We start from the raw sequence: 15,811 nt of genomic DNA on the forward strand, positions 1-15,811 counted from the left end.
ACCTGCAACCTTGACCAGATGTTTGGAGGAACCAGATGGCATCACAGATAGCTTACGTGTTACGAAGGAGAACCCTCTTCTTCAGAGCCATAGCAATGGCTCTGGGTTCTCCCTCATAACTCGTAAGCTGTCTGTGATGCCATCTGGTTCATCCAAACGTCTGGTCCAGGTTGCAGGTGTATAGAGATACTGTTCGTAACTGTTGGAGTACTGATAAGCCTTGTTTTAAAGCTTGTTTGTGAGTATTATTCTTGTTATATTTTATAAATAAGCTCTGGTGAACTCCATGCCCAAGAGGGTTAAGGCAGTGCTGGAAAATAATGATGGCCACACAAAATATTCACACTTTGGGCCAAATATGGACATTTTCATTTAGGGGTGTACTCACGTTTGTTGCCAGAGGTTTAGACATTAATGGCTGTGTGTTGAGTTGAGTTATTTTGAGGGACCAGCAAGTTTACACTGTTATACAAGCTGTACACTCACTACTTTACATTGTAGCAAAGTGTTATTTCTTCAGTGTTGTCACATGAAAAGATATAATAAATTATTTACAAAAATACGAAGGGTGCATTCACTTTTGTGAGCTACTGTATGTAGTTAATCTGTGAAGGGTGAGGGTGAACCTCCCCAGTGGAGAAACAGATAGCAATGAAATCCTAACAGGTTTCCAAACTTCCCTACTCTACCAAAAGCTCAAAAAAATAATATATAGATATATATGTATATAAATATTAGGGCTGTTGAAATTAATTGTAGCATTGATGCATCGCGATTCGGCCATACACGATGCGGCATAGATGCTATGACTGGAATAAATCGATGTTCGGATGATGTCACACTTGCGCCGCGCTATGCCCCGCCTCTGAGACCAAATGGAGCTGAAAGCCGCCAAAGAGCCATGGGAGTAAGCTGCGCCTGCTCTTCCCGCTTCCTGCCTCCCGCTGACATCATCCCCTGCTTCCCTGTGTCGCATTGTGTATGCACTGCACTGGCTGTGAGTACGAGACAGACACATGGAGTTGGAGCAGCGTGCCGAACTAGTATTCCTGACTTCAGACGAGTCTCGGTCCCCAGAGCCTTCCTCCTCGGCTCACAGTGTCTTGCTATGGGGGAGACCTGAGCCTCCATCCTCCTACTGGGCAGCAGAATTGCGAGAGACAGACCCAACCAAGCCAAGTCCCAGAAGAATACTGTCCTCCTCAGAGAGAGTCCTCCCATAGGCTACTGTGGGCAGCAGGAGATCGTCCATGTCCATCCAGCAGTGCCAGCGTAATCATCAGGTACACTTCTAGTACAGTTACAGACACTCACTGTCCTGACATAACTAACTCAACTGTATATATAATGTATCTGATGCACCACCATTCATGTGGACTTCATTGCAGGGAAAAAAATGGCAAATGCCAATTCATGACTGTAGTAATTTTAAAGTGACAATGCCATTTAATCAATTATTTGTAGGTCTTATAGTGATTGATTTGATTCACATCACAACTTCATTGATTCCTTTCTTTATATGATTTATGGTTTTGCTCATCATCATCACTGCCCCACACATGCAATGCATGGCATCATGGCTGCATGGCATGCAGCCGTGATGCCATGCATTGCATGTGTAGGGCAGTGATTATGATGAGCAAAACCATAACTAAAATCATACAAAAGGGTATCAATGAAGTTGTGCGATGTGAATGTACATATGTTTGTACTCTACTCACACCCAGTCTACACATTCTGTGCTGACACTCACCTGTCCCACAATCCAGTGACCTGGCCACCCAGACCCTCCATTCTCTCCCTCGCCTTTCCATGGCGCTGGCAATACTACTGTGGGCATCCGGCTGTGAAGGCTTGCAGTTTCACTGCCGGCTGCGCATGTCTCACTGCGCTGTCCTGCATAGCCGGGCAAATTTCGGACCTGTGATGTGTCCCAGAAGATTGCAGGGAGGAAGGGCCGCCTAGGAAGCCCAAGCGGAAGTGGGAGCTCGTCAGTAATCGTGATGCATTGCAGAATCGAATTGTTGACCAGATAATTGTAATCGAATCAAACCGTGAGACCAGTGAAGATGCGCACCTCTATTATATATAGAGAGAGATATAGAGAGAGATATAGAGAGAGAGATAGAGATATAGAGATAGATATAGAAATAGAGAGATATAGAGATAGAGAGATATAGAGAAAATATATATATATATAATATATAAAACCACCCCTGCAAGGGCTGCTGGTAACTGGCTCCCCTATTCCTGCACAGCCAGACACTGCGACACTCATTTTCCCTGGGCTTGTTTTTATTGTATTTATTAAGGATAACAACTTGGATGGGGTAGAGGGGTTATGGGGTGCCCAACTTGACTGAAACAACAGATAGGGACAACTTCCTTCCTATGTACAGAAAAAAAAATCCTGGACTGTTCATCTGGACACAATCAGCCTTTCAGGATCAGTGGCAAAAGTCCCTTGTAGACTAGGAACTCTTAGTCCCCTTTGGAAAATAGCACAAAATGTTACAATCTGCATGCATGAGTATCTAATGTGTAGAACTGCTCCCAGTTCCACTGCCTGCAGGTACTACCAGCCATCCTGGCTGCAAATTACAACTTTTTAGAGTAAGTTAAGCTGAAATAAAAGATCAAGGACTAAAAAAGCAGTTAGGCAGGTTATGTCAGCCTGTATCATTATCTCTACTTATAAATGCAACTAATCCTTCCTTGAAAGTCCACATTGTACCATTTTACCATGGTGACAGAGCTCAAAGTTACCCTTTCTCTTGAAACACATGTGAACCCTCACACCAAGGTAATATGTGTACTCCTAGTCTCTGACCTGTCCTTTTGGCCCCAAATCCAGTCGCTTGCAAGCTTCATCTCCATAATATTTCAAAAATTTGCTCTTGTTTTATTTAACCGCTTAAGGACCACCTCCTGCACAGTTACGTCGGCAGAATGGCACGGCTGGGCACAATCACGTACCTGTATGTGGCTCTTTAAGTGCCCAGCCGTGGCTCGCAACCCGGTCCTGAGCTCCGTGACCGTGGCCGTGGGACCTGCGGACCCGATCGATGCTGGTGTCCCACGATCGGGTCACAGAGCTGAAGAACGAGGAGAGGTCTGTGTAAACAAACCTCTCCCCATGCTTCCTATTGTGGCTGTCACTGATCGTCTGTTCCCTGTTATAGGGAAAGACGATCAGTGACATCAAATGCCAAGCCACGCCCCCCAACAGTAAAAAAAAAACACACACGTCACACATAACCCATCCCCGCCCCTTAGTGGTTAACTCCTTCACTGCCAGTGTCATTTACACAGGAATCAGTGCATTTAAATAGCACTAATTGCTGTATAAATGACAATGGTCCCAAAAATGTCCGATGTGTGGGCCATAATGTAGCAGTCATTACTAGTAAAAAAATATATTAATAAAAATGCTATAAAACTATCCCTTATTTTGTAAACGCTATAACTTTTGCGCAAACCAATCAATAATCGCTAATTGCAATTTTTTTACCAAAAATATGTAGAAGAATACGTATCGGCCTAAACTGAGGAAAAAAATTTTTTTATATGTATTTTTTAGGGATATTTATTATAGCAAAAAGTAAAAAATAATGCATTTTTTTCAAAATTTGTCGCTCTATTTCTGTTTATAGCGCAAAAAATAAAAACTACAGAGGTGATCAAATACCACCAAAAGAAAGCTCTATTTGTGGGAAAAAAAGGACGCCAATTTTGTTTGGGAGCCACGTTGCACGACCGTGCAATTATCAGTTAAGCGACGCAGTGCCGAATCGCAAAAAGGGGCCTGGTCCTTTGGCTGCAAATTGGTCCGAGGCTTAAGTGGTTAATGAAACCACAATGCTATTCATTTACGCCCTTGTTATCTTTTGCCTTGACTAATTGCAAATCCTTTATCATAGGCTTACCTCTACACATTTTCTCAAAAAAGCTGTGCTATAATGATCAAATTCAATATCAATGAGTATATAATAAGCCCAGATATAAAAATATCAATTAATGTGAAATATAATTCATGAAAAAAATTCATGCAAAAAAAAAAGAATGTATATAAATAGTGCATAAATAAATATATACACTACTCTAATTAGAGCTTAAATTCAAAATATTAGTCCATCTCAAAAAACTAAAATCGTTTTTTCTTGTGCTTTCCACCACGATGAACCACACCACACCAATAGAAGAGTGTCACCAAGAAAGCAGGAAAAAGACTTTCCACCACCGAAAACACTGACGCTTACCAGCTACATAGATCCCACCATATCAGAGATCAAATATCGCCACTATCATATCACTCCTTCTGGACCTGAACTGCATGGAGGATGTATGCCTTTAAGCCACTCTGTTCTAATGTTGGTATATTCCTACGGCCACACCGCTCATTGCCAATCACATAAATAAAAAGAGGGAAAAGCCATAGTGTGATATTGCCAAGAAATGTAATAAAAAAAGAAAGAATCGCACTTACATATATCATAAGAAAACTCGCATCAATAGTAAAAAGAACTCTGCCGGCCGGCTAATGTAACGATGCCCGTTGCTTCCGGGTTCAGCGTAGATTGCGGTGATGTCAGCACGCCGCTCCTGCCTACGCCGTTGTGTTAGAGATAACGTCTTCCAGGGGCACTGCAATCTACGCTGAACCCGGAAGCAACGGGCAGCGTTACATTAGCCGGCCGGCAGAGTTCTTTTTACTATTGATGCGAGTATTCTTATGAAATATTATTTTTTAATTAAATTTCTTGGCAATATCACACTATGGGGATTCCCTCTTTTTATTTATGCGATTGGCAATGATCGGTGTGGCCGTAGGAATATACCAACATTGGAACAGAGTGGCTTAAAGGGATACATCCTCCATGCAGTTCAGGTCCAGAAGGAGTGATATGATAGTGGCAATATTTGATCTCTGATATGGGATCTATGTAGCTGGTAAGCGTCAGTGTTTTCGGTGGTGGAAAGCCTTCCTGCTCTCTTGGTGACACTCTTCTATTGGTGTGGTGTGGTTCATTGCGGTGGAAATCACAAGCAAAAACGATTTTCGTTTGGAGATGGACTAATATTTTGAATTTAAGCTCTAATTAGAGTAGTGTATATATTTATTTATGCAATATTTATTTATATACATTCATTTTTTTGCATGAATTATATTTCACATAAATTGATATTTTTATATCTGGGCTTATTATATACTCATTGATATTGATATTTGATCATTATAGCGCAGCTTTTTTTGAAAAATTGGTATTAATATTGTGGGTATCTCACATTTAGGTTGCAGCTTCATTCACTTTCACATAGGTTTTTGATAGTTTGTCAATATTTGAACTTTAGATAGCGATGTATTACAATTTTTTATTTTTACCTCTACACAGGCTATCCTTTTTTGAGTCTGACAGCAGCTTTCTTGATAGACTGATCTACCTTACCAACTGCGCAGTATCTGCAACCCTTCTCTCCCAATCCCTCCACTGGCTTTCGATTGCCCAACAAATTACATTCAAAATACCAACAACATACAAATAATTTTACAACTCTGCCCTGAGCTACATCACCAATCTTGTCTCCACATATCACCCAAACCGTCCTCTCCACTCTTCCCAAGACCTCCTGCTCTCTAACTCTCTTGTCTCCTCCTTCCATGTGCATATCCAGGACTTCTCCAGAGGCTATCCCATCAACTGGAACTCTCTACCTCAATCTGTCTGGCTGTCTCCTACTCCGGCCACCTATAACTGATCCCTAAAAACGCATCTCTTTAGGGAGGCCTATCATGCCTCCAACTAACAACTTAACCCCTCCATCAGCTCATTTCCCACAGTTATTACCTTTTGTACCACTTGCTCCACTCTATTAGAATGTAAGATCTTATGAGCAGGGCCCTCTTGTATGTTATTGTGTTGTAACTGTACCGACTCTCTTTAGATTTCTAAATTGTTATTATATAAATCCTGTATTAAAATAATAAACTCTGCCTAGTGTCAATGTTAGCACATATGTGACTGCACAACCTTCGATTGCACACTGCAAGCCAATGCATGCACCGATTTGCCAGCCAGATCTGATAATCTTATCTTATATTCAGGTGAAAATTGAAATGTAAAATACAAAAAATGTATACCTAATTATTATTGATATACAGGATTTGCATAGCGCCAACAGTTTGCATAGCACTTTACAATGTTATGGCAAACAGTACAATTACAATACAATTCAATACAGGAGGAATCAGAGGGCCCTGAATTACAAATAGCACAAAAAATAAAAAATAAGAAACAAGTTATATTTTTAAGGAGTACATAATGTAAATGGACAAGACTATATGGAGTAGTAGTATTTATATAATAAAAACATCTCTACAAATCATGGACTTACTATATAAGGGCTAAGAACATTAACATTACAAAATACACCAATGTATAAAGCCTTAGAAATAGATGCCTGTATAAAAGCTTTGAATCTAAGCTCTATGAGTACAGTATTTTAAAACCGTACTATGTTTGCATATTATGGGCAGACTGGAGTTCATACTATCTTCTCATGCGGCTCACAGCAGGGGTCTGGTGTTCCCCCGTTCAGTGCTTCAGGTCCGATTTCAGCCCAAATTTTGGGGTTGAATTTGGACCTGATACAGACCAAAAGACACACAGGGCTCCTGTGCAAATTTGCCATCCTTAAACAAGTTATTTGCACTATATTATTAAATTGGCCTAATATTACCATATACAGCTTACAAAAAAACATACCTCCATTGGAAAAGCTTTGAAGTTGACCGTATGCTCTGATCCTCGCTGGTTCTCCCTGCCCCAGTGAAACTTTGCTTCATGTAACTCATATTCATGGCCTCTAGGTAGAGGACCACCTGTTAAAACTAAAAAAAGAATTGAATGTATATTACATTTTATAAAATGTGTTTGCTCTTTGTTATTAAGTATTATTTAAAAAAACAAATGTGTACTTAACATCAATGAAGAACCAGACTGACTTCCTCTGTTACATAATCTTTACACACATACATTCTGGCTGTTCTTATGTAAATACATTGCAATGCAAACTCAACTCAGCAACAGGACAAATAAATACAGAAACACTGAAGACTGGCTTATTGCGCACCAATTTTTGAAAATTAAGAACTCACCAGCCAATTGTAGAATGAAAAAATTGGTAAGCATCTGCACGGCTTTTACCCCGGCCATGGTTACATGGAGTGCAATTGGAAAAAGTATAACATGACTCTTGGCCCCCCATTTCTTTCTCATGCTCTGGTGGCTGGATGTGACTGCCGTATGGTTGGGCTATGGTTATTAGCATTTGCTGCTCTGCCATTGGTCCCCCTCTTCAGTGATGTTACATCTTATGGCTCTTCTTAGGCCGCGTACACACGGGCGGACTGTCTGACGGACTTGGTCCGCTGAAACGTGTTTCAGCGGACAATCTGCTCGTGTGTGGGCTTCAGTGGACTTTTTCAGCGGACAGTCTGGCGGACTAAGTCTTTCGGAATTTCCGTAATACAGTCCGTCCAACTTTGGTTTCAGCGGACAGTCCGCTCGTGAGTAGGCTAGTTGGACGGACTAAGTATGGCGCATGCTCAGAAAGGATTTACACGGCCGAAGGTTGCATTGCAGTGTATTGGACGTCGTATTTCTAGTCCCGTCGTACGTGCTGTACACGTCATCGTGCAAGCTTTCAGCGGACTGTCTGTTCATTGTGTGTGGTCAAGTCCGTTCATTCAAAAGTAGGACGGACTGTCTGTCAGATTGTCTGACGGACTTAGTTGGCCAGACAGTCCGCCCGTGTGTACGCGGCCTTAGAGTCAAAAAGACTTGCTTGGTTGCCCTTTTTTAGCAAACAGTTTATTTTTGTAGATTTATATACTGCATGGGTTGAAATTATTGCATCTCAGATTGGCAAAGAAACTCAGATATAACATGACAGCAATTTTCATTTGGATCAGAGGATCCCACTTCTGTGGACACAAGCAGACACCCTATTTGCAGCTCTATGTGGAGACTGATTAGCAGATTGCAAATTGGTACTGTTCTTCCCTGAGATAAGCAGCACCAACATCCAGTGGCGGCCCATGTACTGTGGGCGTATGGGTGCCGCCTCCCCCATCCATGCGCCCGTCTCCTTTCAGGACGTCATGGATTCCTATGGTGGGGTGGGAGGGGCTGGTACATTTTGAAGCACCTGATTAGAGCCTGAGGTTCTAATAGGCTTCAAAATAGGGTGGGCCTGGGGTGCAGAGAATGCACCCTGATCCCAACCAATTGTGTGACGATAGGAAATACATTTTTGCTATTTTCACACTAACGTTCTTCCCCGCCAATCAGGAGGCAGGACGTCAGACCTGCTTCCTGCTGGCCAAAGCGCCAGGCCACCCTATTAGATGCCTGGTACTTAGGAAGAGGAAAAAGGAGGCTCATGCTGGAGCGGAGGTTGCCGCCGCTCTGAGAGGTAAGTCCCCTCGGCTGAATCCCCATCCCTCCGCACATGCGGATTGCGGCTCTGGAATCCCCCCTCAGTGCGAGTGGGGGGCAGTCGGTGGGCACAGTGGCTGCATTTCATGGGCACAAGTGGCCGCATTTCATGGGCACAAGTGGCTGCATTTCATGGGCACAAGTGGCTGCGTTTGATGGGCACAAGTGGCTGCGTTTGATGGGCACAATGGCTGCATATGATGGGCAAAATGGCTGCATATGATGGGCACAAGTGGCTGCATATGATGGGCACAGTGAGGCTGCAATTTATGGGCACAGTGAGGATGCAATTGATGGGCACAGTGAGGCTGCAATTGATGGGCACAGTGAAGCTGAAATTGATGGGGGGTTTCAGTATTTTTCAGTTTGTTTGTGCCCCCCCCCCCCAAATAAATTTGAGCACCAGCCGCCACTGCCAACATCATCTGCCAAAGGCGCAGCATTCCCTCCTCCCCATCAAACCTCTGAATTAGCATAAGCTTGCAGTGGCAGCCATGCAGTCACTGTTTGCTTATAAAGCACTTGAAAGATCTTAAGAACACAGAATCCTGATAGCCGTTGGATTGTGCTTGCATGTCTGACCCACCTCTAAACAACATAAGCCCTACCTTCTATTTAGAACTCCTCTATAAAATATGTTACCTAGATATTCACGGTATACAATATTTTAACATGTATTTAACCAAAATGATAGACTTGCAACAGTAAAGCACCTTCATCATCCATATGTAATGAGTAAGCATGAGTGCCTTTATACAAAAATGCCATTAGAAATTATACAAACTATGATTGAACATAAATGCACTCTGTTTGCAGATGATATCTTAATGTTTATAACCCCACCCATTATCACACTCTCTAAAGTAACTTTAAGTCCTTAAAGGGTTCACTAGGCTCTCCAGGGTACATATGAAGTGTTCCAAATCCCAAGAATTCAATCTCACCTTGCCTAGGGTGGTGGTTGATCCTCTGCAAATTTAATTTGACTTTCATTGGTCAGCATCCATCCTCTCTTATTTGGGTCGGGGGGTTATCTCCCCCCCCCCCCCAGGTGCAGTCCGCCTTTATAATGAACAACCCCCAGATGTATAAAAAACACCTTATAGAGGATCTTCAGAAATGGTTGACTTTGCAACCCCCTTGTTTTGGCAGAATCTCAGCTACCACTGCAAGCTTAAAGATGAACCCTTTGAAAAAGATTCTATATCTTTTTACAACTTTTCCTGCCCCAGTGGTTAAGAAAGACCTTAAATACATTTCAGAACCCCTTGGCATGCTTTATTTTGAGCTGTCATCAATTGAAGATGCCAGAAGCATGCCAAAAGGCCTCGGAGGTTTAGTGCAACTGGCCAAATATTATCAAGCTGAACAATTGGCACCGCTGGCATTATGTAATGTGCATAAGGGGGGGGGGCACAGTGGGTCCAAATTATGTCTCTCTCCCAGGCTGGACAGGCTGGTCTGGGGCAAAAATTTTGCCCTGGACTTCATCCAGACCGGCCCAATTAAATTTTGCAAACACGCACCAAAACAGTAAAACAGTATATAAACTAAACGCAATTGCGCAAAAAACATTCCACTATTGGGCATAGGGCACGACGTCGTGGCTTGTCGTGGTGTTGTACGTCACCGCGTTCTTGATGCTCGAAAGTTCAGAGAACTTTTGTGTGACCATGTGTATGTAAGGCAAGCTTGATCAGAATTCTGTCGGAAAAACCATCCAAGTTTTTTCTGACGGAATTTCTGATCGTGTGTATGGGGCATAAGTTTAGCACAAAACCTCAACTTGCCATAAAGGAAAAGTTTAGATTTTGGCAGATACATTCCTTTTAACAACGCCAAATAGCTACAAGTGACTTTTACACTGTGTGGGCTTATTTTGAAATACTGTGCAAGCATTTATCTAAGGTGAAAAGTCACATCTCCTCAATATATATGCTATTACTTTAGATGACCCAGAAACTGTCCTACATGAACTTTTGAGAAACTAATTTGAGCAAGGCTTGTGAGCTTTTCAAATGGCACAAATGGATGGCTAATAAAGCTTTCAATGCCACGTTAAAATAGGGTTTGCAGTGATAATAGTATTGGTGCTGATACCGAGCATTTGCATAACTACTCGTACTCGTGCAAATGTTCCGATACCTGAAACCGATACCTTGGCTGTGCAATTTGAGCCCATACAAAATGAATGGGTTCAAATCACACTGCAAAGAATTGTATGTGGCTTAAAGAAGAATGTGGTGCGATTTCTGTCTGATTTCCTGCACCGCTTCTGTGTGAACGCGGGCTTGTCATAGTGAAGTCAGCTTCAGTTAGATGAGTCTGGTAGCAACATTTATTCTAGACTGAAGAAGTGAAAGCCCATGTAGAGGTAGGCCAAAGAGTAGGGAGGTTTCATTGGTTAATAATATAGCAAGTATATGCACACAATTCTGAATCAGCACTGTGAATATCTCCCAATACATTAACTAATATGAAATTGGATAAGAATATGAGTCTCTAATGGTGACAGTCCAAATTCTAATAATATATGAATTAGTCCGATCTGAACTAAAATCCAAGGATATGCAGACAAGGCAGCCGTCAGTTGGAAGTGAAACCGTGTTCCATACAAACTGCAAAATTAGACAAGTAAAGAGGCGCCTCTGGGTGCAGTAGTTAAAATAACAAATTTTAACAAGCAACAAATTGTGCACTCACATTTTAAAGAAGAATAGCAGGCATTGCATATAAGTTTCCATAGACATTTTCCCTGAAATGGAATATGGCCATCTGACCACGTTGTTCACTGGTTGGTATGCTTCCGTACAATGGAAATGCCGGCTTGCGGAAGGCAGCCTCAGAACGAGGCTTGGAACACAGCGTTCAGTCGGCTCCAGGGGTTGTCATCATTAGTGAATGACGTGTTTCGTGAGCATGCGCACTTGAGTGTCTTCAAGTCGCACTCCTTTGTCAACAACTAAAAAAACAGCACCCGCAATCGTAATATATACAGGAAAGGGGAGGGAACAACAAATGGAATGGGAGCACATTATCTTATTGATTAATTAGAACTAGCAAACGGCTTTTTATAAAAAAAGATTGACATAAAGATCGGGAATATCTATTGAAAAAAATGAGAACACCAGTAATAAAAATAAGAAGTATATGATATTTGGAAAATAATAATAATTACAAAAAAAGAATAATAAAAAATAACTAAAAATAAAAAGTAAAAAAAGTAAAAAAATATAAAAATAATGAAAAAAATATATATGGAGATAATGTGAATAATAAAAAAAAAAAAATTAAGTAATATAAATTAAAATAAGAATAAATAAATAATAAATAAATAAATTAGTAAATCGAAAAATAGAGGGAAGAACGGACTATACATTATTAACACAAAAGGAAAAATTCTATTGAAAAAATAATAATAATAATAATAATATATATAGCATATATATGAAATCAAAAATATAATATATAAATGAATTATAAAATATAAAAAATTATAATTATATATTATATAAAATAATAAAAAATATATATATTATTATGTGGAACAAAAAAAGAAGAATTATAAATAAAAAAAAAATGTTTTAATCGATAGAAAAGGATTTTTTTTTAATATTTCTGTATTATAGATGTTTTCATTGCTTGAGTATACTTGCTCTATAGCAATACTCAAACTGTGGTACTCGGGCCTATAATATAATATATGAAGTGTATTCTCATGCTCAGTCATGGGAAAATAAATATATACATTCTTCTCGCATACAAAATATATATATCTATAGAAAAATATATCAACTGAAGAAAAAATAATAAAAAAATCCATTAATATACAAAAAAAAGGGGGAAAATCCATTAATATGCTAAAAAGAGCCCCATTGTTACACTAAAAAATGATTAAATAAATAAGGGTAATGAAGAAAAAGTTTAGCCCTGTCCCTAACAGTATCAATGCAAGGAGGGAAGAATCCTGAAAAAAACTTGTATTCGTGGTGCGATTTTTGGAAAACGCACCGGAATTAATAAAAATGTATCTATAGAATAATCATATTGTTAAGATATCTTGTTATTTTAACTACTGCACCCAGAGGCACCTCTCTACTTGTCTAATTTTGGTTTCATTGGTTAAGAAGACACATATTTTATACAGGTGAAGTCTGTAACATTTGGACAATTACTGAATTTGGGGCCAAAATAATAGATCAGGGCCCATGATTACACCTAGCAACCTGACATAAGGGGAGGGACTGATAGTTGTATCAGTGTGGGGTGGCGGACACTGAGCAGTTGGTAAGTTAAAGGAGTTTGGCAGCAGATTTTGTGATAGACTGAAGAGGCCTTTAATTGGTTAGACAAATATTTCTGATATTTTATACAGATTGTGTAAGCCCTTGTACACACGGTCGGGCATTCTGACAACAAAATCCGTCGGATTTTGTCTGACGGATTTTGTACGAAACTTGTGTTGCATACACACAGTCGGACAAAGTTGTTGGAAAATCCGATCGTTCAGAACGTGATGACGTTATTTCGTTATGACATGCCTACGTTCAGGCTAGTAGCCAATAGCTTTGGTCTAGGAATTTGATGTGAGCATGCTTGGCACTTTGTCCGATCGGAATTCTCTACACATGATCGGACAAAGTCCGATCGGATCATGTTGTCGGAAAATTTTATAGCCAAGCTCTCAAACTTGGTCCGTCGGATATTCAGACGGAAACAGTCCGATGAAGCCCACACACTGTCAGATTATCCGACAACATGGTCCGATCAGACATTTTCCATCGGAATGTCCGACCGTGTGTACAAGGGCTTACATCTATACTTTGGGTGTCATCAGCTTAGTGAGCTTAGTGATCTGTGTGTGTTGAATTGTAGATCTTATGGGTATGTGGATACTGGGGAGTGAACTGAGTGTGTAGCATGGTAGATCTTATTGGGGGTGCGGATAATTTCGTGTGAACTGTGTGTGTGTGTTTAATAGTAGCTATCTCTGGTGGTGTGGATAATGGGATGTGACCGGTTTGTGTTGCATTGCAGATCTAACCCGTGACTTGGATACTGGGTATGATCTGTGTGTTGAATTGTAAATCATATGGGTGTGTAGAATTGTAGATCTTACTGGGAGTAAGTTGGAGTGTGTGTTTAATTGCAAATATTTCTGGTGGTGTGGATACTGGAGTGTGACCTGTTTGTGTTGCATTGCAGATCTAACTTGTGGCTTGGATACTGGGTGTGATATAAGACCCTGAACCCAGTGGAGGAGGATAGGAGAACCTATTCCATGAAAGCAGGACACACCAGCCTACCCGGTAGACAGAAGCCATCTTGGTAACTATGTGTTACCAATTTTTTTTGATTTTAGGAATTTTATTGATTGTACTTTAATGTTTGCACTTAGCACTTTAATTGGTCATATTGTTGTGTAAGACACTATAGTATATATGTTGATGTATGAATATTAATTACAGCAGTAGGTCATAGGGGCAGCGCTGAGTCTTAAATCTTTTTTTACTTTCTTTGTGATATAGAGTTGCCACCTTTTCATCAAGTCAAACCGGAACACTTTAACGGCGTGCTGAATTTTTTGTTGTAGTATACAAAACAAATGAAAAACAAAATGTAATACAAATAGATGTAAATCCTGTATAACCTTTTTTTAAAAATTGTGCTGCACCAAAATGCATGGTATTTTTTTTCCAAATGTTTTGTCGCAGGTGAATGAGTGCAAAAGCAAGAGGTGTGGCAGTGCAATTAAGACTTAAAGGCACCACTGCACACAGAGGGATGTGTGTTTTTGTGTATTGCAGGAATGCACACTGTTTTGTGCGCATTCCTGCAGTGCAAAAATGTCCACCTAGAACAGGGGTAATAAACTGAAATTCAAGGAGGCCCAGTTGCTAAAAAAAATTCCAGCTGAGGTCAAATTGATCTCTAATATAACGTAAAAGTAGGTTAATCACATCCATATTTCAAGTAAAGGAAAATAGAACCAGGTTACATAAGGTGTCTCTATCAGAGTCCCCCTTACATCTGGTGTCCCCATCTGAATACAATACTTACATCTAGTGTCTCCATCAGAGTCCCTCTCCTTACATCAGGTGTCCCCACCAGAGCTCCCCCTTACCCTACCCACAACTAACAACTGTATTTTCATTTTCTCCATCAGCTCCTCTACCACAGTTATTACCTTTTGTTCCACTTGACCCTCCCTCCTCATTTGTAATCTCTAACGAGCAGGGTCCTCTGATTCCTCCTGTATTGATTTGTATTGTGACTGTTCTGTTTCCCTCATGTTGTAAATCGCTGCGCAAACTGTTGGCGCTATATAAATCCTGTATAATAAAAATAATAATAATCTGGTGCCCCCACCAGAGCCACCCTCTTAGATCTGGTGTCCCCACCAGAGCCCCTCTTACATCTGATGTTCCCACCAGAGCTCCCCCTTACATCTGATGTCCCCACCAGAGCTCCCCCTTACATCTGGAGTCCCCACCAGAGCTCCTCCTTGCATCCAGTTTTCCTCCTTACATCTGGTGTCTCCACCAGAACTCCCCCTTACATCCGGTGTCCCCACCAGAGCCCCATCCCCTTACATCAGACGTGACACCACAGCCCCCCTTTGCCCCTGTACTCACTAACTGCAAAGAAGTTCCTAATTTCTCTTTCCAGGCTCCACACACTCCGTGTTCATTCCTCGGCAGTGTTGCTGACACTTTTCAGTCAGTGCCGTTTCTCTATTGCCCCCTGCAGGCTGGAGGGAGGAGAACACCCAATCCTCTCTCCAGCTAGGAGCCACTATCCCATCTGAATAATGTGTCCGGTTTTCAGGGGGGCTCAAATCCGGCATATGATTCAAAACCCGGACTGTACAGGTGAATGCCGTACAGTTGGCAACTCTAGTGTGATATGTGTAGATGTTGGTGAGTGAACTGTGTGTATTTCATTGTAGAGCTCACTGGTGGCATGGATACAGGGGTTTGATCTTTATGTTTTTATATGTATATCTTACTATTTTTGTGAATATTGGGGTGGGATCTGTGAGGTTTATTTACTTAAAGTGGGAGTCCGCCGTTTTTTTTTTTTTTAAAGCCAGCAGCTACAAATACTGCAGCTGCTGACTTTTAAAATAATGACACTTACCCGCCCAGGGCGCCCGCGATGTCGGCACCCGAAGCCGATCTCTCGTTCCTCTCGGGTGCTGCCACCGCCATCTTGGGTATGGGAATCAGGAAGTGGAGCCTTGCGGCTTCATTTCCCGGTTCCCTACTGCGCATGCGCGAGTCGCGCTGCGCAATAAGGATGGTCCCCGCTGT

General features: G+C 41.2%; 1 protein-coding gene across 1 annotated transcript in view; it reads right to left on the bottom strand.

The window, feature by feature from the left end:
• The window catches only part of CA8 (carbonic anhydrase 8), a 129,725-nt gene that overhangs the window by 50,974 nt on the left and 62,940 nt on the right, over window positions 1-15,811 (bottom strand). Inside the window, exon 3 of the mRNA XM_077492753.1 lies at window positions 6,765-6,889. Coding sequence (XP_077348879.1) covers window positions 6,765-6,889 — 125 coding nt within the window. The remainder of the gene's footprint in view (window positions 1-6,764; window positions 6,890-15,811) is intronic.

Source organism: Lithobates pipiens, unplaced genomic scaffold (assembly GCF_037356315.1).
Source record: "Lithobates pipiens isolate NorthernLeopardFrog02 unplaced genomic scaffold, aLitPip1_a1.2 Scaffold_19, whole genome shotgun sequence".
NCBI lineage: Eukaryota > Metazoa > Chordata > Amphibia > Anura > Ranidae > Lithobates > Lithobates pipiens.